This window comes from Antechinus flavipes, chromosome 1 (assembly GCF_016432865.1).
Source record: "Antechinus flavipes isolate AdamAnt ecotype Samford, QLD, Australia chromosome 1, AdamAnt_v2, whole genome shotgun sequence".
Lineage (NCBI taxonomy): Eukaryota > Metazoa > Chordata > Mammalia > Dasyuromorphia > Dasyuridae > Antechinus > Antechinus flavipes.
In genome coordinates this window covers 309143845-309171752 of record NC_067398.1, presented here as the reverse complement: position 1 = coordinate 309171752, position 27908 = coordinate 309143845, and the positions used below count along the sequence as shown (strand labels likewise).

Sequence of the window (27908 nt, the reverse complement as noted above, 5' to 3'; positions counted from 1 at the left end):
ACTGTGAAGAAATCTTTCAAAAATATTTCAGCACCTATTCTGTGGCCTTATTATGCAACTCTGTTAGAGTCCTGGGAAATGCAAAGAAATGGCAATCACTTCAAAAGGCATTTATTGACCATCTATCATGGTATGTTAAGACAACACACAAAGTGTCCACTTAGAGGACACTACATCGGGGAGATGATGCTGTAACATACAATAACGTCTGTATGCGACAAGCACAAAGAATGATGCAGACAGTAGCTGGTAAAAGATTTCAGGACTGGGAGAAATTTCTGGGTGGGCCTCTTAGGGACAGCATTAGGGACACATTTTAAAGTCGTCTTTAAAGAGCATGATCGCCAGGAGGAGCCTCCGGGTAGAAAATCTGGTTATTTGCTTTTGGGCGAGTTGTTGTAGGTGTGTCCGTCAGAGTAGGCTACCTGCCCTGCCCTTCTCTCAAGCGTGGGATGTGGATCCGTGTGGAGTTTGTTCAGGAGTCAGACGCCAAAACTACTGAAGTTTACGGCCTTTGACCCTCGTTGCTGTCCTGCCACTGCCAGATTTTAAGAATTTGCGCGGAACGGGATCCTGGTTCCGCGGAGCGCAGGGAGACGTCGCAAGCGCCGGGAGACGTCGCAAGCGCCTCCCCTACTATGAATAATTAAGTAGGGGTCCTGAGGCTCCGCCCCCATCCGTGCTGCGTGGCCACTTCCGGCAGCTCAATCCAGGCGGCGACGCCAGCGGACGGAGCAGAACGGTGAACCATTCACTGCGGTGCTACTTCGATTGGGACCTTAGGTCGGTTCCTCATCCTTCTTCCCTTTTCCCTTTTGGGAGCTGCGTCTCCGTTCTTGTCAGTGGCTCGGGCCCGTCGCCATGTATCCCCTAGAGGACTTCCTGCGGGCTTGGACCGAGCCGGGTGGGAAAGGCGTGAAAGGGGGCCGAGAAAGAAGCTTGGGAGCTGGGTCGCGTCCCGTCCCGTCCAGTCCGGGCCTTTCGGCTGAGGGGCCTAGCGATAGAGTGCGGGGGGAAGTCACCTTTACGGGATCAGGCCCGAGATGGGGGAGGGGGCAGCCGCCGAGCCGCAGGGACGGGATGCGACGGGGACCAAGCCGGCCCCGAGGAGGGAGGAAACGCGGTCTAGAAGGTCCCCGACTCGGGGGCGGGAAAGGTGCGTAAACGCGCTCCCCCGGGACGTGGAACTGTATCTGGGCCGGGCCACAGAGGGCCTCAATCCGTGGAGTTCTCTATCCGCCCTCATCCGCAGGGAGTGAGAGGCTCGGCCGAGGAAGAAACAAAAGGACATTTCGTGTGAGCAATGTTCCGCCGGAGGCGGGGGTAACTGCAGATTAAGGGGAAGGTGCAGGATTGAGGTTTTTGGTCGCTGTTTTTGAAAGGCTCTTTGCTTGACGCCCTGAACTGGGCGGGGATGGAAGCCCATGCTGGGGGTTTGGGATTTCCTGTATAATCAGGATTAAATGCACCGTTGTCATTTAGCGTTTTGGGGACCAGGCTGGAAACATTAGGACTGGAAGAATCCTTGTGCTAGATCTAGAACTGGAAGGGGCTTCTGAGGTCATATGTTCACTTCCTCCGTTTAGAGGTGAGGAAACTGAGGCAGAGGGAGGTGAAAATGATGTTCAGGGTCGCTTAGGTAATGAATGGCAGGCAGGATTTGAATCTATTCTCTCCGAGTAAAGAGTATGTGCTCCTCTCCACTATACCGAGTGACTTCCTTTTATCATCAAATATTTCCCTCTTTGGCCATGTTGGAAGCCTCGTGACCAACTTGGTCTGGTAGAAGCCTCTTTTGGCAAAATTGGGCTCATTATAAAGTTGGGTACAAAGTGACAAAATGTTAACTACAAGTCAACACACTATTTTACTGAATTATGTAGGGATAATTATCTGCTTTGGTGGACAAAAATCACATCTTTGAAGTACAAAGTGTGGTTTTGCTATTATGCAGACCTCTTCCCTGCTTCCCTGAGGGTTTGAATGAATTCCTTTACTGTCAGCAAGATACACTTTTAGTTATTTGAATTACTTTCCCACTACCTTTTACCACCTCTTTGTGAGGGGGTTAGATTATAAATATAAAGTACAATCTTTCGTATAGCATATTAGAATAATTGGCTTGTTCAAGGAATATAGAGTGAGCTTGACCTCATTGGCACAAAATTTTAACTAATTGCCCAATATAGGCTGTTAAAGAACAGTTTGTCCTTTCTTCACACATTGCCAGTTTCAGCAATGCCATATAAATTGTTTCTAATGAATAGTCAGTTTGTTTAACAACATTCAACGCTATTATATTAGTGTGGTGTGTTATACAGATTTGTTATGGATAGGTTAATGGAACTGTTAATTTGATGAGGTCACTTTAACCTTTCTTCCCTTTTAATCTTTGTGGAAGGAGAATGGAATTTCCATGTAGATTGTAACATGCCTCTAAATCTGTATTCTGATATGTTGAAAAATGTATTTTTACACAACTTGTAGAATTTATTTTAAAGGGAAGAAGCACAGTAAGTTATTAAGTGTAAGATAGAACTTTTTTGGGAAATAGATCTTTTAACAATTTTACATATTTTATTTGAAAAGAAATAACTTTTTTTTTTTTACTATTTCCATAAATCATTACAATGTATTCAGTCTACAATTGCTAGAATACTGAATGCTGTCTTCAATAAATGTCTAACCAGGCTTTTTTCCTCCTCAGGGCACTTTGTATTAAGTGACTTGTTTAGGGTCACACAGTTAGTCAAGTATCTGTGGCTGGATTTGAACTACAGTCCTCTGAATATGGGACAGGTAGCTGCCCCATATAGTCTTTCTAGTGGTGGGGAAACAGGAACCTTAAGGAGTAAAGCAGATCCTGTCTAAAATGTCAATCAAGGTCACATCTCAAATGACCAAAGTGAAAGTATTGAATTGTTCATTCACTTGCAGTGCCTGGGACAGGACAAGGACACAGCAGCACTGTGGAATTCATCCCTATTTCCCTAGTCACCATTCCACCCTCAAGAAGGAAGGGTAGAGGTAAAGAGGTTAAAAACACTCCATTAAGACATAGAACCCAAATTCTGGTTCTCCTTTCACTTTAATGTGACTCTAGGAAAATCACTTAACTTTTGTAGGTCTTAGTTGACAAAGCTATAAAATTAAGTTTTCTTTGATACTTCCTGTCCTGCGGATTCAGGATCTGGAGGAGATAATTTCTTATGGTCCATCTTGACTCTAAAATTTAATGTTCTATGATTCCTTCAGCAGCTATATGCAATAGATCTTTTTTTGATCTCTTCATAGTAGTTCTTTATATACTGAACATATATTTTAGTGGTTATTGCTTGCCTTCGATGTTTCACTGTAGAATTCAGCTACACATTCCACAAAGTTGCCAGTTTTCTTGCTCATAAGGTACTAATAGTACTTTTAGTTGTCTTCAGGATAAAATAGAAAATTTCTCTGTTTGGCAATTATAGCCCTTCACAATCTTACTCCATTCTATCTTTCTTGGCTTGTTACAATTACTACTTTTCAAGAACCATATTGCCTTACTGATTGTTTTTTGTATATAATATTGCATCTATGCTTTTGCATTAGCTTATTTCTCCAACCCCAATGCCAGAAATATACTTATTCTTGTATATCTATTAGATCTCTAACTTCCTTCAATGCTTAGTTCAAATGCTTTTTTTTATAGATGCTCTCTTCTGAAGGACTCCTTGTCCCTTGGCTGTTTACTTCACATCTTCTTTGTACATATTTTATTTTGACTTAGATGAACACACATTTCCTCCATAAAATGTATACTTCTTGGAAGGTAAGGGCTGTTTGGTTTTTTTTTGTCCGTAGCACTTTACTAGCACAATGTTGTTTTGTCCTTTGTTTTCAAAGAGGACCAATGACATCATGAGTGATGTCTTGACATGTGCATTTAATTAGGTTTAAGTGAGGCAGAGTTGTACCAAGTCATCAACCTCACTCTCTCTTCCTGAGTCATCTAAGCCCTGGCAGGACAAAAGTCAAGATGTGTGTCGATATCTCAGGATACAATGGATTACCCTGATCATGTCTGATCAAGATCTAAGCAATCCATAATACCTGCTTTCCCTTCCATCACAGCCAGTGGAAAAAATTGTTCTAAACTTTTCTCATTTCATTACACTGGGGAAAGTCTTTACATGCTTGGGATAGATAGGCCCCAAACCTATTAATGAGTTGGAGCCTGTCCATTACCCTAAACATAGTTTAGTCCATCTGCTGATGTTTTACTGGAGTTTGGGCTCTTACTCAAAACTTTTTTTTTTAATTATTTGAAAATAAAAAAGCCAGTTAACCTTAGTGAAAATATTACCATCTTCCTCTAAAATAAGAAAAGGCTTTTTATAAAATTAAATTTTCAATGCTATTTCCACTTCCAATCCCACTAGGTAGTTTTTCGCCCAACTATTTGAAAACTAATATCCAACTTCATTCTGAAACTCTTAAGTATTTGAAGCATAACAACTTCTTGGTTTAGAATTGAATCAATCAACAAACATTTATGAACTATCTACTAAGGGGTGCATGAAGTAAAAATTGTGTCTTTTTAATGTATTCATAATGAAAACTTTCTTTTGGTTTACTAAACATTAAGTTATGAATTCCATTTTTTGGTCCATCTGGGAATGAGTGGATATCCTTACCAAGACCTTAGAGAAAAACGTCACAGAGAATAAAATGTTGGATTTGGAATCAAAGAATCTAGGTTCATATGCTGCCTCTGTCCCTTATCATCTATGTAATTTTGAGCAATAATTCATTGTCTCAGTTTCCTCTTTTGTAAAATGAGGGCTTTTGACTAGACCAGTTCTAATTGCATGATCCTATAAAAGGCCTGTACCATGCAAAAAATTTTAAAAGTTTCCTCTGTTCCTTTGGTTTCTCGTTCCTTTGTTTGATCTTGCTTGCTTTCTTTTTTTCTTCTCTCCTCCTCTCCTTATCATGGAGGATGTTCCATGACATCAGGGAGGTGATGCCATGACATGCAAATGAATTGGATTTGAATGAGGGAAAGCTGTGCAAAGTCACCGGAGCCATTTGAGTCCAGTGGTCAGATACTGATTAGGGTGATTGGAATGGCTTCGGATGAAGGGGGAGACCTTAGTCTTAAATTAAGGTCTTCAACAAGTCTCAATTTGCCTGAGGCCGCACCAATTAAGTGATTAAAGTTAGGGAGCACTGGAAGCAAAGAATCTCATTAACCTACTTTTTAAAAAAAGTACTTAAAAAAATACACAAAAAACACAAAAAACCCTAAATAAATAAATAAATGGATGAATCTGGGAGGGGAAGACCCTCAGGGTTTCTGGCCAAACTAGAAATGACTGCTATTGACCCAAACAGTGAGTTACCGGGCCTTACTCACTTAGCTCAAGTTCTACTTTATTAGTCCTTCAACTGCTCTAGCTCAAAGTTCTCCTTCCCATTTATGAACTCTAATAACACTTTACTATTTATAGCAGTATTTTCCAAACTATGTTCCTTGGAAGCAGTGTTCCACAAAACATGAACAAGGTTGCCAGAAAATGTCAATGCCAGTAATGTTTCTCTTTTAAAATATATGAAAATATTTCTGTGCCACATAGTGTGCACACGCATCCATATACTTAATTTTGTCTTTCCTTATATCCCTAGGGCTCAAGACAATGCCTGGCACAGGATAAAACCTTAATAAATCTTTGCTGGATTGCAATTTGCTGCAAAAATTTCCAATTCCATTCCCCTTTATTCTGAGGGTATTCCATACCTTTGAACTCCACAATTTGTATGTCCAAACCACAAAACTTCCAGGATCAAGTTAGTTTAGGAAACTGGTTTGTGTCACTTAAATTGGTACTCATTATCTTACATGATTAGCTAACTGCTTCATGAGTGCACATCATGTCTCTCCAGAAAGATTATAAATTCCTTGTAGGTCAGGATCTTGTCTTTCATTTCTTTTACACATCCTTAGCAAAGATCTACTTCCCTATCCAGCAATCCTAATTAAAGATTTTTTTTTTTAAAAAAGGTTTTAAATACTTCTGTAGAATGAACCAACCAACAATCAACTGATTCTGATGTATAATGCCAGTAATCTGTACCTTCAGTAACCTACCTCTACAAAGAAGGTAGGATATTTTGTCAAATATTGCAGACCAAACTTAGTCATAATAATTTTACAACATTCAGTTTCAGGTTTTTATTCCTCCTGTTTGCATTTTTGTGATATATGTCTGTTATCTAATTTTCCTGTTTCAACTTACTTCACTCCATCTTTTCATATAAGCCTTTTCATACTTTTATATCTGTCGTGTTCCCCTAACCTTATCATTTCCATTACATTCATGTACCATAATTTAACTGTTCCTCAGTGGATGGACATCTGTTTTGCTATCAAAAATGTGCTCCTATGAACATTTTGGTGAATATGGGATCTTCTTTTTGTTTTTGATCTTGTAGTGTATATGTAGCAGTGGGACGTTGGATCAGAGGGTGTGAATATTTTATTGCTTTAAAAAAAAAATATATATATATATATATAATTCAAAATTATTTCTAAACAGTTTACTAAACAACTCTACTTGTGGTAGATTACCATGTTTGACTGCCACAGCTTCTTCAACATTGTTTCCAGTCAAGTGAAAGTCAGATCAAATCAGCTAGCATTTGTTAAATGTTGGGGATACCAAGAAAATAAAAAAATTAATCCTTTCCACCTAGGAGCTCATGATCTAAAGGGAGAAAAGCATATAAACAAGACATACACTGGTTAAATTTGGAAAGTCTCAGTTAAGAAGAACTTGGAAAGGCTTTATGCAGAAAGTGAGGCTTTAGCAGAAGGAAACCAGTGAAGCTAGGAAGGAAGAGGAAATGACAGTATTTTCCAGCATAGGCCAGTGAAGATACTTGTAGGCTGAGATGATGGAGTATGTTGTTCAAGGAACGGCCTGGAGGCCAATGTCACTGGATTGCAAAGGATGTAGAGGTGAGTAAGGTGTGAGGAGATTGGTACAATAGGAAAGGGGCCAGGTTGAAAAAGCTTTTAAAAAGCCAACAGGATTTGTGATTCTGCAAGTGATAGGGAGCTGCTGGAATAGACTGAATAGGAAGGATGATATAGTCAGGCCTGTGTTTTAGGAAACTCATGAAGCTGAATAGGGGATGAAGTGGAGCTGGGAGAGAGACCTGAGACCAGGAGGTCAAGCTGCAGACATTGCTATAGTCCAGGCTTGAGGTGAGGAAGACCTGCCCCAGATTGGTTAGAATATCCAGAGAGAGAAGGTTATATGGGAGATATTACAAAGAACTTGACAATAAATTGGAAGTAGAGTGAGAAAGTAGAAAATAGTAGCAAGGTTGTATACCTGAGGGATTGGAAAGGTGCTTAGTGGTACCCTCTATAGCAAGTGGGAATTTAAGAAAAAGAGAGGGCTAGGTGGAGAAAGAAAATGGATTCAATTTTGGACTGAATTGAGTTTTAAAATATTTATAGGACATCCATCCTTTTCAAGATATTCTAAGACAGAGAAAGATGTGAGAAAATCAATAGAGAAGTTAGAACTGCACAAATACAGCTGAAAATCATCTGCTTAGAGGTGATGAGATCACCAAGAGAAACAGTAGAGGAAGAAAAGAAAAGCCCCAGCTCTGATATATATTTAGGTTGCTTCTCTCACATTGGGAGGACTATAGGGAAGGTCAGGTGATTGATAAAATTTGTGACTTCTACTTCATCCAGATCTATGATGTGTGATTAAAAAAAAATTAGCATTGCAATTGGTTGATGGCAGAAAGAAAAATGGAGAAACTGATTTATGGTTCTTGTTTTCATCGAAGTAAGAGCTTGCTCCTGACTACTTGGCCTTGACTCAACTGCTGAGAAACTGTCCCTTGCACAGATGGTCATGAGCTCATACAAAAAACAAAAGTGCATTCATGGCCAGAATTTTAAATTTAACTCTCATGTGCCAGTTTCTAGATTCTAAAGTATGCTATAGATAATTACAGCCAGATTAATATTCTCAGGACCTTTGTTCAGTATTTCATACATTGTGGTCTTTCACATCTATAAGATAGTCAGCAGTCAGAATAAACCCTAACATACCACAAAGCAGAAATTGGAGACTATGAATATTGAATTCAGTATATCTACAAGTAGAGTTGATTTGTTGATTTTTACAGGGCTTTTTTTTCCTCCTTTATTACAAAGAAAGTTGTATTGAGTGTTATGGCTAAGACATAAAGTGCTTATTTAATTAGGTCTGTACTGATCAGCCATCAGCAGGCCTATATTTAATATTTTATTAACCTTTTTCTGTGCTTTTGAAAAGAGAAAACACTTTTTTTTACAGTTACTGGTAAAAGTTAACTACTAGTCAAAAATATTAGGTATGAAATAATTAAGTTATGGTGCTAGTCATAGTGATTTCACCTCATTTCTGAGTCCTTAAGACTCTCTTTGTACATACTTTAATTAAAGTGGGTTTTGTTATATTATACTTTTTTCTTCTCTCTTAGAATGTAAATTCAAGGAGCAATTTTTAGTTCAATATATGATTTACTACATGAATGGTAATTTGATAAAAAGAATAGGAGACTGGGAGCTAAGAAATCCATAGTCTAAAAAGACTATGCCCATTTATGTGACAGTTTCTAACATTTGCTACAGTCTTTTTCAGAATTCTGTAAGAGAAATGAGTGTTAGTCCTGGTTCCACCTCTAATTAGTTGATCAACACCAAATCTGAAGTTGGTTGAATTAAGTGCTCTCTGTGCTCTTCTCTAGCCCTTCAATTATTTACTAAGTGGAATAAGTAGAGAAAGTGCAATTTTTAGTTAACAGTCTGAATACATTCTATTTATCCATAGATATATCTGATTTTATAACTGCATATCCTGTGATTGAAAAGCTTGACTCTTCAGGTCAAAAAGAGGGACTGCTGGCTGGCGTCTTGTCACAGCTGCTCGCATTGCTATCATGACCGCCCTTCACCTCCAAGCCCACTGAAGTCTCTTTCCACTTCCCTTTCCACTCCCCTACCTCCACCCACCAAAATCATCATTTCCTATACAACACATCAGGACTTGAACAAAGGGTGGGCAGAGGCCATTCTTTCTCTAAGCTTATATATTAATAGAGTATGGTCCAATTACTATTTAGTCTCACGTGCTTGGGACCTCAGTGCATCAACTCAAACCTCAGCCCATTACAATCCATGAATTAATTTTTTTTTATCCAGACACTGAAGAGGAGAGTAAATAGCAACATAGTTTTATGTCTCTTTATTTGCTCTCTGATTTTTTTTTTGTGCTTATTGCATTTTCTTGTAATACCGATATCTTCAATGCATTGAACCTCTAAAATTAATGATGGCTGTGATATATAGGTTTGTTTTTACTATATTGCTATAAGCTTTGTATAGTTAATTCCTGTCTAATCAATTGAAAGGAACTATATTTTTCAGAAATTTTATTATTTTGAGAAAAAAAATCATTTTTAAGGCCACAGGTGCTGTTTCTGATTCTAGTGATCTTATTCAAGAGCAAGAGGATGCTGTTTACTTGTTTGTTTTTTTTAAAGCTTTCTATTGTATTTTCTAGAGTACTACAGAATAATAACATAGGAGAGATTTAAAAGAAAATCTTGAGATGTAATATGATCTATATTTTTTCATGCAAATTTATCAATTATCTATGATACAGAAATTTTCTCTCAGATTACATAAAATAAATTCAATTATTTAGACACTAAATTTTTATGTACTTTTTCATTGACACAGTGGTAGTTTTCCTGAGGTACATCTTAGCTGGCCTTGGAATCAGAAAAACTGGATTTATATTATGAGTGTGCTTTATTCTGTGACCATGGAAGGGTCATTTAAACTCTCATAGTCTTGGACTCTGGATATAGAAAGGCAAAAATCAAAGTAGCCAACCAGTTATCAAGCATTTATTAAGCATGTATTATGCTCCGGGCATTGTGTTAAATGCTGGGGATACTAAAACAATCCCATCCCCTCAACTCCATAGTTTAATGGGGGAGACAACATGCAACTTTGTACAAATAGGATGGTAATCTGATGGAAACTGGCAGCTAAGAAATCCAAGTTCTGAAAAGACTATGCCCATTTATGTGACTCTTGAACATTTGTCCCAATGTCTTTCATAATCTTGTGAGAGGAGAAGGTGTTAGTCCTGCTGTCATCTTGGTCAAGTTACTAAATCTCTCTGGGTCTCAGTTTCCCCATTTGTAATCTTAAGGAGGCTTCTTGTATAAGGTAGGACTTCAGCCAAAACTTGAAGGAAGCCAGGAGGCAGAGATAAGGCAGAGATCGTTCCAGGCTTAGGGGCCAGCCAGTGAAAAGTGTTTTGGAGTCTAGAAATGTAAGGTCTTGCTTAGGAACTGCGGAGGATTGCAGAGTATGTGGAATTAAGTAAAACATAAGAGGACTGGAAAGGTTCTGAAAAGCCTCCTACCTCTCCTCTTCCTCCCCAGATAGTAAGCAATCCAATATAGATAAATAGATATCATATTAAACATATTTCCACATTAATCATGCTGTGAAAGAAGAATCAGAAAAGGGAAAAACCATGAGGAAAAAAAATCTTTGGAATGAAAACTATGGATTCCAAAATTGCACATTTAACAGAATTGTCAGTCTTCATAAGTAGAGGAATTTTCCATCCACAAGTGCCCCATCATTGAAACGACTCATCTAGACTAAAACAAAGAAGTCTCCAGTGCTCCCCATATTCTAATAAATGCTTATTAAATTGTAGTGCCTGCTGTGTAGAAGGTACCAAGGGACACAGACAAAAACAAAGTACTTCTTTCCCGCAAGGATCTTAAATTGTATAGGAGAAGCTTACAGCATGTACACAAGCAAGTCATTTCAAAGTAACACGAAGTAATTAAGAGATAGTGAAAGGTGCAGTGGATAGAAACCTGGATCTAGAGTCAGGAAGACTGAAATTCAAATTTGGTCTCAGATATTAGCTGTACCACCGTGGGCCAGTCACATAATCCCTGCCTGCCTTAGTTTCCTCATTTATAAAAAAAAAAAAAAAAAAAAAAAAAAACCTTCCAGTATTTTTGTGAGGATAAATGAGATATTTATATATTGCAAACCTTAAAGTTCTATAGAGAAAATGAGTGCCAGTAACTGGAAGTGAAGAGGAAGGAGAGGGCAGGAAGGGCCTCCTGTAGGAGATGTTGCCTGGTAGTGTTTTGAAGGAAGTTAGGCATTTGTTAGGTAAAGATGAGAGAATGCATTCTGGCTAGAAAGTATCACTTGTGCAAACACTGGGACCAGAGTGAATGCTGGATATGGAGAGCAGCTGGTAAGTCAGTTTTATGGGAACAGAATTAGGTGAGAATCAGATCATGGAAGGTTTGAAATCTAGAAGGGCAACTTGCTCAAGAAAGAAATTATGAGTGGATAGTTTTGAGCGCAAGAAGGTATTAAATAGAAGAATATTTTTTAAAGATATTGTTTTCATTTTAAAAGGTGAGAATTCTGCTATAAATACGTGTTACCAAATTTCAGTTAAATGAATTAAAGTGGATTTCATGTTTTCATGTAGTTACTATGGTGATAGGTGCTATGTACAGAGGACTATTGTGACATAACCTGCAGAGATTTCCCCTAGAATTTCCTTTTACATTGTCCACCAAGACCTGTTGAATCTGGCAGCTCTACCCTTCCAGACATCCAGTAGTGGCGTCCAGTCCCTTCTTTTTTAGACCAGTGTTAGTCTGTACCATTTTAGCCAATAAAGTCAGGACTCAGTGAAGAACAGATCTTGTCTTTGTCTCTGAATAACCCGGGAGTAAAAAAAGGTGAGTGTATATATGGCATAGTAGCAGTTTCTTAATCTAATGAGAGTACCAACCATTCATTTTTGGGAGTTATATTGTGAGGAAACTTAACATATTTTTGCAGAGATGCTCTTGTTCAAAATACTCTGAAATTCCTTCCTCTGCATGCTTATTTTATGTATATATATATGTATGTCTTATGTATGTCTGGTAAAATTCCACATATCCTCAATCATCTCAGTGATGCAAGTAGATTAAAAAAAACAAACCCACAACTCGATTATTTTACCAACTAGTAATCTTGTTAGAGACTGAGATTGGAAAATCAAATGGGAACTTTGCAGTCTTCCCCCCCCCCCCCCACTTAATCGTTTATTTTTTCCAATTACATGTAATTTTCAACATTCACTTTTATAAGATTTGAATTCCAATTTGTTTCCTCATTTTCCCCCAAGATAACAAGCAGTCTGATATAGGTTATAAATATACAATCATATTAAAAACCATTTCCACATCAATCATGCTATGAAAGAAGAATCATAACAAAAGGGAAAAACTACAAGAATGGAAAAGCAGTTTTTTAAAAAGTGAAAATAGTATGTCTCTATATGCTTGTATTTTAACTCTTAGAGTAAGAGAGATATAATTTTTATTCTCTATATTCTTCCCTATAGCAGCTAATAATCCTTCATTGCTGCATACTGTCTTGTTCTACAGCTAAAGTATTTTTGATTGGGTTTTTCTGTAGCAAGAAAATGTTTGATTTTCTTCTTTTGCATACTGTTTGCACACTCCAGATTGCATTTCAGTCTTGCACTGTTCCCGCCTCCTTTGACATGTCATCTATCTCTTAGGTTGTCACCTTGTCCCAAGCCTTCCTCTTTCTTACCAAATATTCAGTTTTTGGAAAAAGCAAAACAAAAGAGATATCCACCTTCTCCTAAGCAAGAGGCTTTAATTGATTTTTTTCGTTTTGTGGCAGCAGATTTTGGCATATGAATTGTGTGGGTTGATAGAATCACTTGCCTTTTAAAAATACATTTTGTCTCTTAGTGCATAAACTTCTCTGAAGACATGAGTCTTACACATCTTCAGTGCAATATTGACATTTAATAAAATGTTAAGAGTAATAAGCAACAGTGATAAAAATATGTACTCTGTACATCACTTCTTGCTGGAAGATTCTCATCCCTATTCATGAGTATCTTTACCTACCTTATAAAGTACAGTGCAATAGATGTTTTCTGAGGTTCTTTGCAATGCTTAGTGTTTTGGGGTTTATACACACACACACACACACACACACACACATATATATGTTCCAACCTCATGTTCCAACTTTTTCCCTCCTTCCCCCCACCCTCTTCCCTAAATGGCAAGTAGACTAATACATGTTAAATACGTTAAAGTATATGTTAAATACAATATATGTATACATATCCATACAGTTATTTTGCTGCACAAGAAAAATAGGACTTAGAAATAAGGTAAAAATAACCTGAGAAGAAATCAAAAATGCAAGCGGACAAAAACAGAGGGAGTGGAAATGCTATGTTGTGATTCATACTCATTTCCCATAGTTCTTTCACTGGGTGTAAACAATGGTTTTTTAAAATAGTCTATTGAATACATCTTTGCTATATTTGGGGATTTAAAAAGCTGCTTTTCTTTAGGAGATTGGTAGTTTTTTGATATTGGAGTTTCCCCTACTGTTCCAGATTAGAGAGTTTCTGTATTCCCTCATCTTATGCAACTTTTGTTGTCATATAAAGGGCATCATATGAGAGACAAGCAACATACAAAGTGGTGGTACACTCCCAATTATAATTAATCATGCAATATCAGGGGATCCAGAGGAAACCTACCAGCATTACTTGTGAGGATTCATTGTAGGACATGGATAAAAGTTGCATGGGATGAAAGGACATAGGATTTATAAATTTGCCTCAGTTGGTTTGTGCCATTTGTGCTAGTTGTTTAGTTAATCTTGCAGTACCCTGTGAAAATTATTTTCTATCATCTTGATAACAAAAATCAGAAGCGAAGTTCATGAAATTAAAATGAGAAAGAAAAATCTGAATAAGATTGTTTTCTGTCATAGGAAAGGGTCTGTGTCACAGTTACAAAGAAGTTAAGATGCTGTGTTTTGAAACATTTAGGAGCTGAGTGAGCTAAAACAGTAAAATAAGGACGTTGTTAGAAGAAAGGTGGCCCACAATCTAATCCAGGTCCTGCTGCTCACTCCCTGTACGGGACTTGAGTGCAGGAGTGAGGCCTTTCAGATCATTGACTTAGAGCTAAAAGGAATCTACCTTCCAGTCATATATTCCATTCTAGCCTCTTCAGTTTACATGTGAGGAAATTGAGATTCAAAAAAAGCTTAAATGACTCTTCAATCGGGCTTTGACCCAGGAGTTTATTCAAATCCACATTCCACTGTTCTGTGCTTCCTCAGTGAGATGGGCACTCACCAATTAAATCACAGACCTTTGGAAAATTAATTCAAATGAAAGCTATACTGTTCCTTCTAACTAGGACTTAAGTAAAACCTAAATAAAAAAACTTAAGTAAAAAAAAACTGCATGTATTTTTCAAAAAAAAGTTACCATTTTAAAGGTCAGAATCTATATAAAGGCTCCACTTGTTTTCAGACCAATATAGGAAATATTTAAAACAAGTCATAGAATACAAAGATCATGTTGATAAGATTATTTAGATGTTTGGCACAGTAGTTTAAAGGTCTAACAATAAACCAAGATAAAGGTCTGTTCCCATGCTAGGGCTGCTGTGAATGACAAGTGTTCCCTCTGTGCCAAGCACTGTGAAGCTTGAGAATTCCTGTCGCATACCTTTGCTGCTAAAAAACCTGTGAGTATGGCTAGAGTTCTCTGGACCTCAGTTTCCTTGTAAAATAGCAGTGAAGGAAGGATATTGTCTTTTCAGCTCTAAAGTTATATTATTAAGAAAACCAATGTGATTCCTTATCAACTCTGGTTCTATTCTGTGAAGGACAAGACTTGATCTTAGGCCTTGTTCAATTATATTCTATGTAGTTTGGGTTTTTACTCTGTACTCTAATGGGGGGGAAGGAGCAACCTAACTGGTAAAGAAGGTCATAGGTATCATCTACAAAAGAACATCAATTGTAAGACTATTAATGTTCTTGGGGTGTGAGAGAATTTTCTTTTGAATTTCGGGAATTGTCTTCTGACATTGGTATTCTCCAGCTTCTCTGTTTTATCATTGGATTTCAAATCTTTTCCCTTAAATTATTGACATTTTCTAGCCTCTACTTTTAGGCCATAGGGACTGGATTAGTTTCATTGCTAAAGGAAACTTTACAAGTCAGGAAACTACTACTACTAATGTAGGTCATCACTTTGCAATTTCTAGCCTTAGAAATTGTCCAGAATGATAAAAAAATAGGTTATTGTTTAATGTCAAACACAAATGTGTCAGGTGTATAGAGTAACATTTATTAAATACTTACAGTTTGCCAGGCATTATGTTAAATGCTAGGGAAACAAAGAGAGGCAAATGACAGTCCCCTGCCCTCAAGGAGCTCATAATCTAATGGAAAAGACAACAGGCAAATAAATATGTAAAAAAGCAAACTATATACAGGATAAGTAGGAAATAATTAAAAGAGAGAAAAGCAGATATAGTACTTTCAATATTTCCTAGCCACTTAACATTGAGAAAGATCGTCATGTGGGATATACTTCATTTTATTAATTAACATGACAAGGAAGAGATTAATAAAGGTGGCAAGAAAGACCATCATAGGTACCTGTTTTATCCCACCTGAATTAAGATTTATGTTGTTCCTTTATTAAACAAAATATATTTTTATTTGGAAATTGGGGCAGCATTTGAACAAGGCAAAATACTTCTCTCTGCTGACAACATTCCCAAATCTGTATCTCCATCCTGAATTTCATGGCATTCCATATATGTGTGTGTGTTTGTGTGTGTGTGTGTGTGTGTGTGTATATGTGTGTATATATAAATGTGTATATAAATATGTAACTATATGTGTGTATGTATATTTTATATTCTACTTCCCCTTCATTTTCTTTTTTTCTTTTTTTTCCACCTGCCTCCTGGATACCTGCCTGGATGTCTTCCTCACATCAAATTCATCATGTTTTTTGTTTTGTTTTGTTTTTTTCAATTTTATTTTATTTATTTTTAATAGTATTTTATTTTTCAAAAACATGCAAGAAGAGTTTTCAATATTTATCTTTGCTAAATCTTGTGTTCCAAATTTCTCTCTCTCCCTTCCCCCTTCCCTAGAAAGCAAGCAATCCAATATCAATTAAATTTGCAATTCTTGTAAACATATTTCCATATTTGTCATGATTTAAATGATCAAAGGAGGTGGAGCCAAGATGGCAGAGAGGACACACATTTCTTTTTGACCTTCTCCTACAACCCTCAGGCTAATTAGCAAATTCAGCCTCTGAAATAGCTCTAGGACCAGCAGAATCCACAAATATTAGGAGTACAACAAATTATCAGCAGAAGATAATTTTGAAGATCACCAGGAAAGGGTCTGGGTTTTTTTTTTTTGGGGGGGGGGGGTGCACATATATATATATATATATATATATATATATATATATTCAGATTTTATTTTATTTATTTATTTTTTAAAGTAACTTTTTATTGACAGAACCCATGCCAGGGCAATTTTTTACAATATTATCCCTTGTACTCACTTCTGTTCCAATTTTTCCCCTCCCTCCCTCCACCTCCTCTCCCAGATGGCAAGCAGTTTTATACATGTTAAATAGGTTACAGTACATCCTAAGTACAATATATGTGTGCAGAACCGAACAGTTCTCTTGTTGCACAGGGAGAATTGAATTCAGAAGGTATAAATAACCCGGGAAGAAAAACAAAAATGCAAGCAGTTACATTTCATTTCCCAGTGTTCTTTCTTTGGTTATAGCTGCTTCTGTCCATCTTTGATCAATTGAAACGGAGTTAGATCTCTTTGTCGAAGAAATCCACTTCCATCAGAATACATCCTCAAGCATCTTTATAACGTTGTTGAGGTATATAATGATTTCCTGGTTCTGCTCATTTCACTTAGCATCAGTTCATGTAAGTCTCACCAAGCCTCTTTGTATTCATCCTGCTGGTCATTTCTTACAGAACAATAATATTCCATAACATTCATATACCACAATTAATTCAGCCATTCTCCAATTGATGGGCATCCATTCATTTTCCAGCTTCTAGCCACTACAAACAGGGCTGCCACAAATATTTTGGCACATACACGTCCCTTTCCCTTCTTTAGTATCTCTTTGGGGTATAAGCCCAGTAGAAACACTGCTGGATCAAAGGGTATGCACAGTTTGATAACTTTTTGAACATAGTTCCAAATTGCTTTCCAGAATGACTGGATGTGTTCACAATGCCACCAACAATGTATCAGTGTCCCTGTTTTCCCACATCCCCTCCAACATTCCGCATTATCTTTCCCTGTCATTCTAGCCAATCTGACAGGTGTGTAGTGGTATCTCAGAGTTGTCTTAATTTGCATTTCTCTGATTAATAATGATTTGGAGCCTATTTTCATATGGCTAGAAATAGTTTTAATTTCTTCATCTGAAAATTGTCTCTTCATATCCTTTGACCATTTATCAATTGGAGAATGGCTTGATTTCTTATAAATTAGAGTCCATTCTCTATATATTTTGGAAATGAGGCCTTTATCAGAACCTTTGACTGTAAAAATGTTTTCCCAGTTTATTGTTTCCCTTCTATCTTGTCTGCATTAGTTTTGTTTGTACAAAAACTTTTTAATTTGATAAAATCAAAATTTTCTATTTTGTAATCAATAGTGATTTCTAGTTCTTCTTTGGTCACAAATTCCTTCATCTTCCACAGGTCTGAGAGGTAAACTATCCTGTGTTCCTCTAAATTATTTATAATGTCATTCCCATTTTGACCTTGGTGTACGGTATTAAGTATGGGTCAATGCCTAGTTTCTGCCATACTAATTTCCAATTTTCAAATTCATCATGTTTTAAAACTCAACTCATAAGCTTACTTCTTTCACAAATCCTTTCTCTCATATTCCCATCATTATACCATCTTTCACTCTGGCTCTTCAGGAATCATCTTTCTTGCCTTCAGGAGTCATTTGTCAAATTGGAATTTTGTTTCCACTATATTTCTTAAACCTTTTCACACCTATTGCTGCCATCTAAGACCAAGTTCTCATCCACCTTGCAGTATCCCAGTTAAAGCCATATCATCTCCCTCCTGATAAATTTCCACATTGAAATTTTTCACATGTTCATCTTGTAGACCTTCCCTATTCCAAGCAATTTTCTTCTTCCCACAGTACTCCTCTGTCTTCTAAATGTAAGCTCTTTAGCTTCATTCAAGACCATCTGCAGTTTTTCTTCATGGTACTTTCCTAGCCTTATTTTACCTTAATCCCTTATTACACACATTAAATTTCCTTTCCATATTTAGAAACTGCTATTTCTCAACTATTGCTCATGTTCATCCCCTATATCTGGAATGGAATCTTCCCCCTTTTGTTGAAAATCTTGTTGAAAATCCTTCCCTTCCTCAAGGCCCAGTTCAGAGTTGGAAGGAACCTTAGAAGCCTTCACTTTACAAATGAGGAATTTGAAACTTTGTTGGATCAATAGACGAAGACTTTACATAATTTTTTTCCTACTCATATTTGCCAGTTTTACTATTCAGTTATATTACTATATCATTTTATTTAGCCATTGGACATGTAGGTTATTTCCAGCCTTTTGCTAAAAAAAAAAAAAAAAAAAAAAAAAAAAGTCATGAATATTTTTATACCTGTATATCCTTTTCATGATACCTTTAGTATAAACTCTGAGCAATGGAATCTTTGATCAAAGGATATAATTTTGTGTATCTGTTGCTTTCCATAACATTTACACTGGACTATCCTCTGAAGCCCCACCCCAAATGCACTCCCCCTCTCTCCTTTTGGGGCTATTATTGCCAGTTTCTTGGATATATAAAATAGTTCCTTAATGTTGTCTAGATTTCAATTTCTCTGACTTGGGAAATGCAACATGTTTTCATATGATTATTGATATTTCTTATAAAAAATTTTGTTTTCTCATGCCCTTTGATTGTTGCTACACTGGAATGTTATGTCTTTTTTTTTTTTTTTTTAACTATTTAATATTTCTATACACCCTTTTGGAGATATGTATCAATTTCTTTAGAATTCTAGGTCAAGCTGTACCAGATCTAAAATTATATTATAAAGCAGCAATTACTAAAACCATCTGGTATTGGCTAAGAAATAGACTAGTTGATCAATGGAATAGGTTAGGTTCAAAGGACAAAACAGCCAATAACTTTAATAATATAGTGTTTGACAAACCCAAAGATCCCAGTTTTTGGAATAAGAACACATTATTTGACAAAAATTGCTGGGAAAATTGGAAATTAGTATGGCAGAAACTAGGCATTGACCCACACTTAACACTGTACACCAAGATAAGGTCAAAATGGGTTCATGACCTAGGCATAAAGAATGAGATTATAAATAAATTGGAAGAGCAGAGGATAGTTTACCTCTCAGACCTATGGAAGAGGGAGAAATTTATGACCAAAGAAGAACTAGAGATCACTATTGGCCACAAAATAGAAAATTTTGATTATATCAAATTGAAAAGTTTTTGTACCAACAAAACAAATGCAGACAAGATTAGAAGGGAAACAAACAGGGAAAACATTTTTACAGTCAAAGGTTCTGATAAAGGCCTCCTTTCCAAAATATATATTTTCTAATTTATAAGAAATCAAGCCATTCTCCAATTGATAAATGGTCAAAGGATATGAAGAAACAATTAATTGAAACTATTTCTAGCCATATGAAAATAGGCTCCAAATCATTATTAATCAGAGAAATGCAAATTAAGACAACTCTGAGATACCACTACACACCTGTCAGATTGGCTAGAATGACAGAGAAAGATAATGCGGAATGTTGGAGGGGATGTGGGAAAACAGGGACACTGATACATTGTTGGTGAAATTGTGAATACATCCAACCATTCTGGAGAGCAATTTGGATCTGTGCTCAAAAAGTTATCAAACTGTGCATACCCTTTGATCCAGCAGTGTTTCTACTGGGCTTATACCCCAAAGAGATACTAAAGAAGGGAAAGGGACGTGCATGTGCCACAATGTTTGTGGCAGCCCTGTTTGTAGTGGCTAGAAGCTGGAAAATGAATGGAATGCCCATCAATTGGAGAATGGTTGAGTAAATTGTGGTATATGAACATTATGGAATATTATTGTTCTGTAAGGAATGAACAGCAGGATGAATACAGAGAGGACTGGTGAGACTTACATGAACTGATGCTAAGTGAAATGAGCAGAACCAGGAGATCATTATATACCTCAACAACGATACTGTTTGAGGATGTATTCTGATGGAAGTGGATCTCTTCGATAAAGAGAGCTAATTCAGTTTCAGTTGATCAAGGATGGACAGAAGCAGCTACACCCAAAGAAAGAACACTGGGAAATGAATATAAACTGCTTGCATGTTTGTTTTTCTTCCCGGGTTATTTATACCTTCTGAATCCAATTCTCCCTGTGCAACAAGAGAACTGTTCGGTTCTGCACACATATATTGTATCCAGGATATACTGTAACCTATTTAACATGTAAAGGATTGCTTGCCATCTGGGGAAGGGAGTGGAGAGAGGGAGGGGAAAATTGGAACAGAAGTGAGTGCAAGGGATAATGCTGTTAAAAATTACTCTGGCATGGGTTCTGTCAATAAAAAGTTATTTAAAAAAAAAAAAAGAATTCTAGGTCAATTGGATGGGGCTTTTTTCAACATCGAGATGATTTGGGCCAGTTCCAATGGTCTTTTGATGAAGAGAGCCATCTGCACCCAGAGAGAGAACTGTGGAGACTCCATACTCCATGCTGCTGCTTCTTGTTCTGCTATAATTAGTGCAAATATTTCCTCCATAATTTTCGACTTTAGAGACAGTGGATCTTATGCATAATTATCTTTCTCTTATCAGAAACATTTTGTTGCTAGAAATTACTTCTGTTTAACATATATCCAGTTTTATCCAATCTTTATACCTTGATTACAGTCATTTTGTATGCTTTTTAAACTTTCTAGAAAGTCACTTTGCATTTAGCAGTTACTATATACTTTGTCCTGTGATAGGTACCAAAGATATGAGCAAATGTCCTTGAGAAGTTTATAATCTAAAGAGTATTGGAATAGAACATCAAAAATAACTACAATATGAAAGAGATCAACTTGCTAGCATAACTATCACTTGATAGGATAACAAAAAGATTCATGGAGAACACATTAACTATGCTAGGTCATAAAGAAAGGATTTCAGTAGGTGAAAATGTTTGGAATGAGCATAAGGAAATGGTCAAGTTAAACAAGCCTTTATTAAATGTTTACCATGTATCATAGACATTTTGCAAAAAACCTCATTAGCTTTCCCTGTATGTTTCCCTGCAGGACCAGAGGGGTAAAAGAAAACTTGAAGAGTTTCACTAAGCCAAAATGTCAACTGAATTGGAGACACCATCAGAGGGAGTGGATGAATCTGAAAAAAGAGGCTATGGAGAACCCGAATGGAAAAACCATGCAAAGTGAGTGATTTAAATACACCAAAATAACAACCTTCTACTTTTCCTCACCAGATTCAGATTCGTTTCCTTTTTTAAGTTTTTATTTTGATATGGACAAACCTTGTGTTACACTGTCAATTCCCTTTACAGAAAGAATATAGAACCCACAGCATAAAAGAATTGCAATGCAATTAAAACTCTGATGTTTATGCAGAGCTTTTGCCTTTTCTAAAATGTTTTCACTCTCACCTTAGGACAATAAATAGATAACAGCAGTAGTTATGAGACTTTATAACTTTTTTTTTAATCCAGTGATTTTATATAAGGAAGAATAATAGGAGAAAATACAGTTAACTTTGTCCTTTTCTTTTTTGCTTCTACTCCACTTAATATCTATAGGGCAACATAAGTCCTTTTGCCCTCTTTTGAGAATTTATGTAGTTTTCTGTACAGTGCCAAACTCTTTGTCTAAGACTTTAAGCTCAAAGATGGTTCTGGTGCTGAAAGGAAGGTTGGCAGCCAAGCCAATGTCCTATCTGCAGAGTTCTCATTTTATGTCTCCGAGTGACTCCTAATAAAAATAATCACTCACCATTTGGGCTGGTGAAGAGCTATTCCTGTGTACAAGCCTAAGGGACAAGAGTAAGCAAAAGAGGTGGCTCAGGATAACTCCTGGAGTTGTTTGGGGCACCATTTGTTTTCTTGTTAGCCCTTGCATACCTATTTTTTATCTCGACTATATTGTTTTCTTTGACAAACTGAGCATTCTCAGCATAGTCATGAGACTCTTTGGTCCCATCTATGTCACAGTGACTATGTTCTTAGAGGAACAGAACCCCCAAGATAATAATCTTTTTTTTTAAAAAAATGTTTATTATTGGGGCAGCTCGGTGGCACATTGGATAGAGCACCAGTCCTGAAGTCAGGAGGACCTGAGTTCAAATCTGGCTCCAGACATTTAACACTTCCTAGCTGTGTGACTCTGGGCAAGTCACTTAACCAGAAATGCCTCAGGAAAAAAAGAATTATTTTTTAATTAAAACTTTTTATTTTCAATGCATATATATGGATAATTTTTCAACATTGACCCTTGAAAAACCTTGTGTTCCAAATTTTTCCCCCTTTTCCCCACCCCCTCCCCTAGATGGCAAGTAGTTCAGTATATGTTAAACAACCACCATGTTTTTTCTCACTTTTATCTACTGACTGAATTGCCAAGTTATTTAATTTTGTTCCATATTACAGATTGGCCTCCATGTTTAAGTTTATTTTTTGTAGGATTTTTTTAGAGACCAGATACTAGGGATAGTGTCACCAGCCAACTCCTTATACATTTCTTAAAGCTCTAGTAGGTACAGGTGGAGACTTGCCCTTTAGTTTATATGCAAAAAGTACTGGTATTTGCACCATGAGGCCTTCATCACTTCAACACTGAAGGCTGGCCCTGTGGCAGGATTCAAGGGAGACTATTATCTTGGAAGTTCTGTTCCCTTGAGAACTTAGTAACTGATTCATGCCAAAGAATAGTTTTTTGGTGTTTGAGTAACTGTAGCAGCAGAGTATCTTTCATGTATGTGGTTTACATACTTAGAAAGGGAGGGGTTGGCATGGGTGGAGAGGGCCATTTGTTATCACATTGTACCACTGTGGCCAGATCTTTGCTTCTTTTGTTCTATAGTATGACCTGAAAATTTCTGTGTCTCATAAACAGGTTCCCTAAGGAATTGGGTTTTAGAAAGCTGCTTGTATAATCTGGGGATTTGCTCTGAAAACTCATTTTCATCAAGCTGTCCCTGGCTTTTCACCAGACCTAGAAAAAGAACATGCTTTTCATCCAGAAATAGGGGCTTGGGCTTTGAAATGTGAACCTCTAATTTGAAGTTACTTCTTCTTTCCTCCAGACTCAACTGCTACTTCTTGTGCCTGTTTACCCTTACTAGCCAGCTACCCTGTGGTGAGAACTCCTAGCTTTTGTGTCCAGCCAGATGCTCAGTCTAGGCCTGGTGACCCAGTCCCAGCTCTTTGTGTGTCTCTCAGGGAATTGACTTGCTGAGATTTGGACTTTTGTTATGTATGTTATGATTAGGCTATGCCAGTTTTACCAGCAAGCACAGTGTAAAGTATTTACTGAATGGCTGAGTTTGATAATAAGTCCCCTTAGAGCACCTTGTGAAAAGCTCTGAGCAGAAGACCTTGAGCTCAAATAAGGTTTGCTTCCCAGCAGGCTCAGCAAATCCTACTTCTGGTTTTTTCCTCTCTCCACAGACAAACGGATCTTTCTGAGCTTCTAAAGGATGGGACCAAGGAGTCTCATGACCGTGCTGAGAATACCCAGTTTGTCAAAGATTTCTTGAAAGGCCATATCAAGAAGGATCTCTTCAAGGTCTGTACCCTCCACAAAATTATGATGGTGCCTGATATGATCTAAGAGCTTTAGAGGATGGTTTGGCTCAGCTAAGGGTGGAAAACAATGGTAGTGGAAAAACTTTGTACTCAGTGCTGTATGTTTAATATTATTATGGGATGGAATTCTGAATCTCTCCAGGAAGATTCTCTAGAGGCTTTCAGAGAAGATTGAGGCGACTGGGGCTGCATATAATCAAGTTATATGAGTTAACAAAAATTAATCTTATGCAAATATTAGTATCAAGCAAAAATATTTGCATGGAAAAGAATTGACTATATAAATTTTTTTAAATGAGCTTCCTAAACATATTTCAAATGATTTCATGTCTAAAAATTTGATTTACACAATATGGTCGTCCAGGAAACATTGTTATATAAAGTGATCTACACAGATGCTTGTTTACCCTGCTTATTCTGTTTTTAAAGCAGTGACTCTTTGGAGATGACCTGGTCACCAGAGGCATAGGGGAGGGACAGGGTCAATTTCAGAGTCTCCAGATTATGCCTTAACTCTTGACTTTGCCAGTCAGGTTCTTTTGAAGGCCAAGCTTCCAACAGAAGTTCTACAGAAACAGCCAACGAGAATTTTGTCAATACCCCTAGACAGTGTCTGTGGTGTAACTGATAGAAATGTAGGTGGCTGCAACTCTAAGCCAGAGGGCCCAGATCTGACAGCTTGTTTCATGTCTGAAGAACACTTTGGGGAGTTGTGCTTAAGTTTTGCTCTTGATATAAGTTGGTAGTGAGCTAATGATAGCCCCAAACTCTTGACTCTGCAAATGCTCACATTCACACCTCTCTCTTACCCTGTCCACAACAGCTAGCTACCACTGCACTTTATTTCACATACTCGGCTCTGGAAGAAGAGATGGACCGCAACAAGAGTCACCCAGCCTTTGCTCCCTTGTATTTCCCTACGGAGCTACACCGTAAAGAAGCACTGACCAAGGACATGGAGTATTTCTTTGGTGAGGACTGGAGGGAGAAAGTGAAGTGTTCGGAGGCTACTCAGCACTATGTAGACCGGATCCATTATGTGGGGCAGCACGAACCTGAGCTCCTTGTGGCCCATGCCTACACCCGGTACATGGGGGACCTCTCTGGGGGCCAGGTACTGAAGAAGGTGGCTCAGCGGATACTGAAGCTGCCAAGCACAGGAGAAGGGACCCAGTTTTACCTGTTTGAGAATATAGACAATGCCCAGCAGTTCAAGCAGTTTTATCGGGCCAGGATGAATGCCCTGGACCTGGATCTGAAGACCAAGGAGAAAGTTGTCGAGGAGGCTAACAGGGCCTTTGAGTACAACATGCAGGTACCCGTGGAGGGATAAAGGGAACTAGTGGGATTGGCTAGATTTTCAGGTAGGAAAAGAAACTATTTGGCAAATGAGGGAGTTGAGCCTTATTAGGGCAGATGTGTAGGGTGGAGGGGGAAAATAGAGGAGGTATGTGAGAATAGAATGAATGGTTTGACCAAAGGTGACAAATGAAATTGGTCATCACCTTTTAACTTGAGGACCCAGACTTGAGACTTTATCAAAAACTTTGCAGGCCATAGCCTTTTGCTACCAATTTGAAAGTATTTCAGAAAATGCTATGATTTTCACTATCTACATAAAGGATTGAAAATGCTATGGTTTTTCACTATCTAGATACGTACAGTTTTACAGGCTTTGTATGAGAGGCCAATTGCAAGCAAGCTGTGTCTTGTTGCTATTTTACCTCTAAGAAAAGAATTTTATAAGTATCCTGCTTCAAACTTTTAACTTGTGGTTTTATTGGTATAGAGAAGTTTCCTGGTGAGAAAACTTCTATCAATGCAAATCTGCAACTGTTCTGAGAGAATTCCTAGGGGCACTGATGTATTAAATGAGTTGTTCAGGTTCTCATAATCAGAAATTATGAGATGGGACCTGAACCAGGTATTCCTGACTTCAAAGCTGGCTCTAAACCCTATGCCATGCTTTTTAGCTACTCAGTTCTTAATCCATCCTTATAAGAATATTAGAATTAGACTTCCCTGGTTTATGTTATGAAAACAATTTTATCAGGCTATTTATGGTACATTTATCCCCTTGGGGTATTTTTATCAGCAAGAGAATCAATGGATTAGGAAGCAGCAAGAAAAGCTGCCCCAGCAGATCTGAGGTCTACAAGGAAGGTGTTAAAGACTAGAAAGTGATTCAGCTAGCAGCAACATGTTTATAGAGTGTTACCCTGAATGTTTGTGTTAAATGTTTATTCAGCAGAAAGTTGCTTCTTTTAATGAGTTCCTCAGAGTTGAGGCTTCTCATTTCGGTCCTGTCTCTAAACCTTGATCTAATCATGGATGGCACTTGCCATCTCAGCCCCCAATATAGATTAATGAGGGAACTGTCAAGTGAGGGCTTAGTTGATACTCTGCTCCTCCAGATTTTCAATGAACTGGATAAGGCTGGTTCTTTGCTGGCCAAAGAATCCCAGGATGGAGAGCTCCTAATACATGATGGAAAAGGAGATATCCGCAAGTGCCCGTACTATGCTGCTCAACAAGGTAAAGGTGGGTCTTATCCTTTTCCAACAACTTCAAATAGGGTTGGTCATCTTGGCCCTCTAATCCCATGGTGTCTCCTGTTGGCATTGCCCCTACAGGTGCCCATGAGGGTAGTGCTTGCCCCTTCAAAAATGTCCTGGTCGTATTGAGGCAGCCCAACCTTCAACTCGTCCTCGCTGCTGTTGTGGCCCTGGCTTCTGGACTGATGGCTTGGTACTTCATGTGAAGGAGCAACCCGGGACCCTGGTATCCTCCAGGAATGATCTCACTCAATTTACCCCTATCCCTACCCTAATCCTGCTGACTAAACCACCTCCTCAGGTGACTTTTTTTTTTTTTTTTTTTTGGTTAAAAAAAAGCTGGGTTTGAGAAAACAACCAACCAATAAAACCAGACACTAAAGTTAACACCCAACAGGTTGCTCTCTGCAATATGATTTTGTAACCCAAATATTAAAGGGGGTGGGAGTGGTTTAGAGTCATGGATCCTCCTCAGCAATATAAACTCAGAGGAAGACACAAACCCAGAACTTAGCGATACAGGAAGCACAGCTTAAATCCAAAACCGTCTATGCAGTTGGAGCAATTTCCCTCAGCCTCTTGGAATGAACTCTTCCCCTAAGGGCTCTACCTTGTACTTAAGAGTTCTCTTCTTTCCTCTCATCTCTCATCACTCAGGTTTGTGTTGATCACTTTCAGTGGATGAGATGCTTCATTCAAAACAATGGTTAACATGTAGGGTTGGAAAAGAGGGAGAGAGAAAAAGAATAAAGCTGCTATATTGTGTCCACCACACCAAAAGCAGGGGGACAAATAGCCCTGGGAGGAAAATGGCCTGTGTTTCTGGGCTTGGGAACCAGGCTTCTACCCTAGACTGTGAGGAAGTTTCATTTTGACTACTTCCTTCAGCAGACCAATCCTTATTGTCTCTTATGAACGGAACCACAGAAGCAAAGAGTTAGGCTTCTCATGTAACCAATATAAATGCTAAAGCATCCAATAAAGTTTATACTTCAAACTTTGTCTCTTCTTTTGCAATGTACAAAAACTCTAGTATTGTGACTTCCAGACAGTCATTTAGGAGAATTTAGGGGTGGGAGGGTGAGGTGGTATTCAGCACTATTAATTACTAGGTAGGTATACTGGGCAAATGGAGTTCTTAACCTGAGCCTTGAAGTCAAGTAGAGGACCCTCTTATTATAAATTTCACATCTGCACAGTAGTGTAGAGATCACAGAATATTAGAACTAAAAGAGATTTTTAGATTATCTAATCCAGTTTCCTAATTTTCAGAGAGATGAAGCTATTTGACTTAAAGTTGTGTAGCAAGTGACAAGATCTAAACTTAGGTGGTCTACTCTAAATCTAGAGCTTTCTCCTAATCAGAAGGGTGTCACACACCAGCCACATTCCCAAGCATGGCTGAACCAGATTAAAATGTAAATGGGAATTTAACAAAATACAATAAATTCTGGTGGTCTAAGTAAATAAGCGGCCTGC

At 37.8% G+C, this 27908-nt stretch overlaps 1 protein-coding gene across 5 annotated transcripts; it reads left to right on the top strand.

Annotated features, from left to right (window-relative positions):
• The first annotated feature begins 671 nt into the window (after positions 1 to 671).
• Positions 672 to 27426, top strand: HMOX2 (heme oxygenase 2). Of its 5 annotated transcripts, XM_051964607.1 has the most exons (7): positions 9826 to 11853; positions 14613 to 14700; positions 21359 to 21492; positions 23737 to 23854; positions 24698 to 25189; positions 26289 to 26415; positions 26508 to 27426. In XM_051964607.1, the coding sequence occupies exons 3-7, from the start codon at positions 21404 to 21406 to the stop codon at positions 26633 to 26635; spliced, it is 954 nt and encodes a 317-aa protein (XP_051820567.1). In that variant the 5' UTR covers positions 9826 to 11853; positions 14613 to 14700; positions 21359 to 21403; the 3' UTR covers positions 26636 to 27426. The 5 variants fall into 5 exon arrangements, with proteins under 5 accessions (XP_051820561.1, XP_051820594.1, XP_051820576.1 ...); XM_051964601.1 differs by lacking the exons at positions 9826 to 11853; positions 14613 to 14700 and adding an exon at positions 672 to 783; XM_051964634.1 differs by lacking the exons at positions 9826 to 11853; positions 14613 to 14700 and adding an exon at positions 673 to 783 and having other exon boundaries at positions 26289 to 26409.
• The last annotated feature ends 482 nt before the right edge of the window (positions 27427 to 27908 follow it).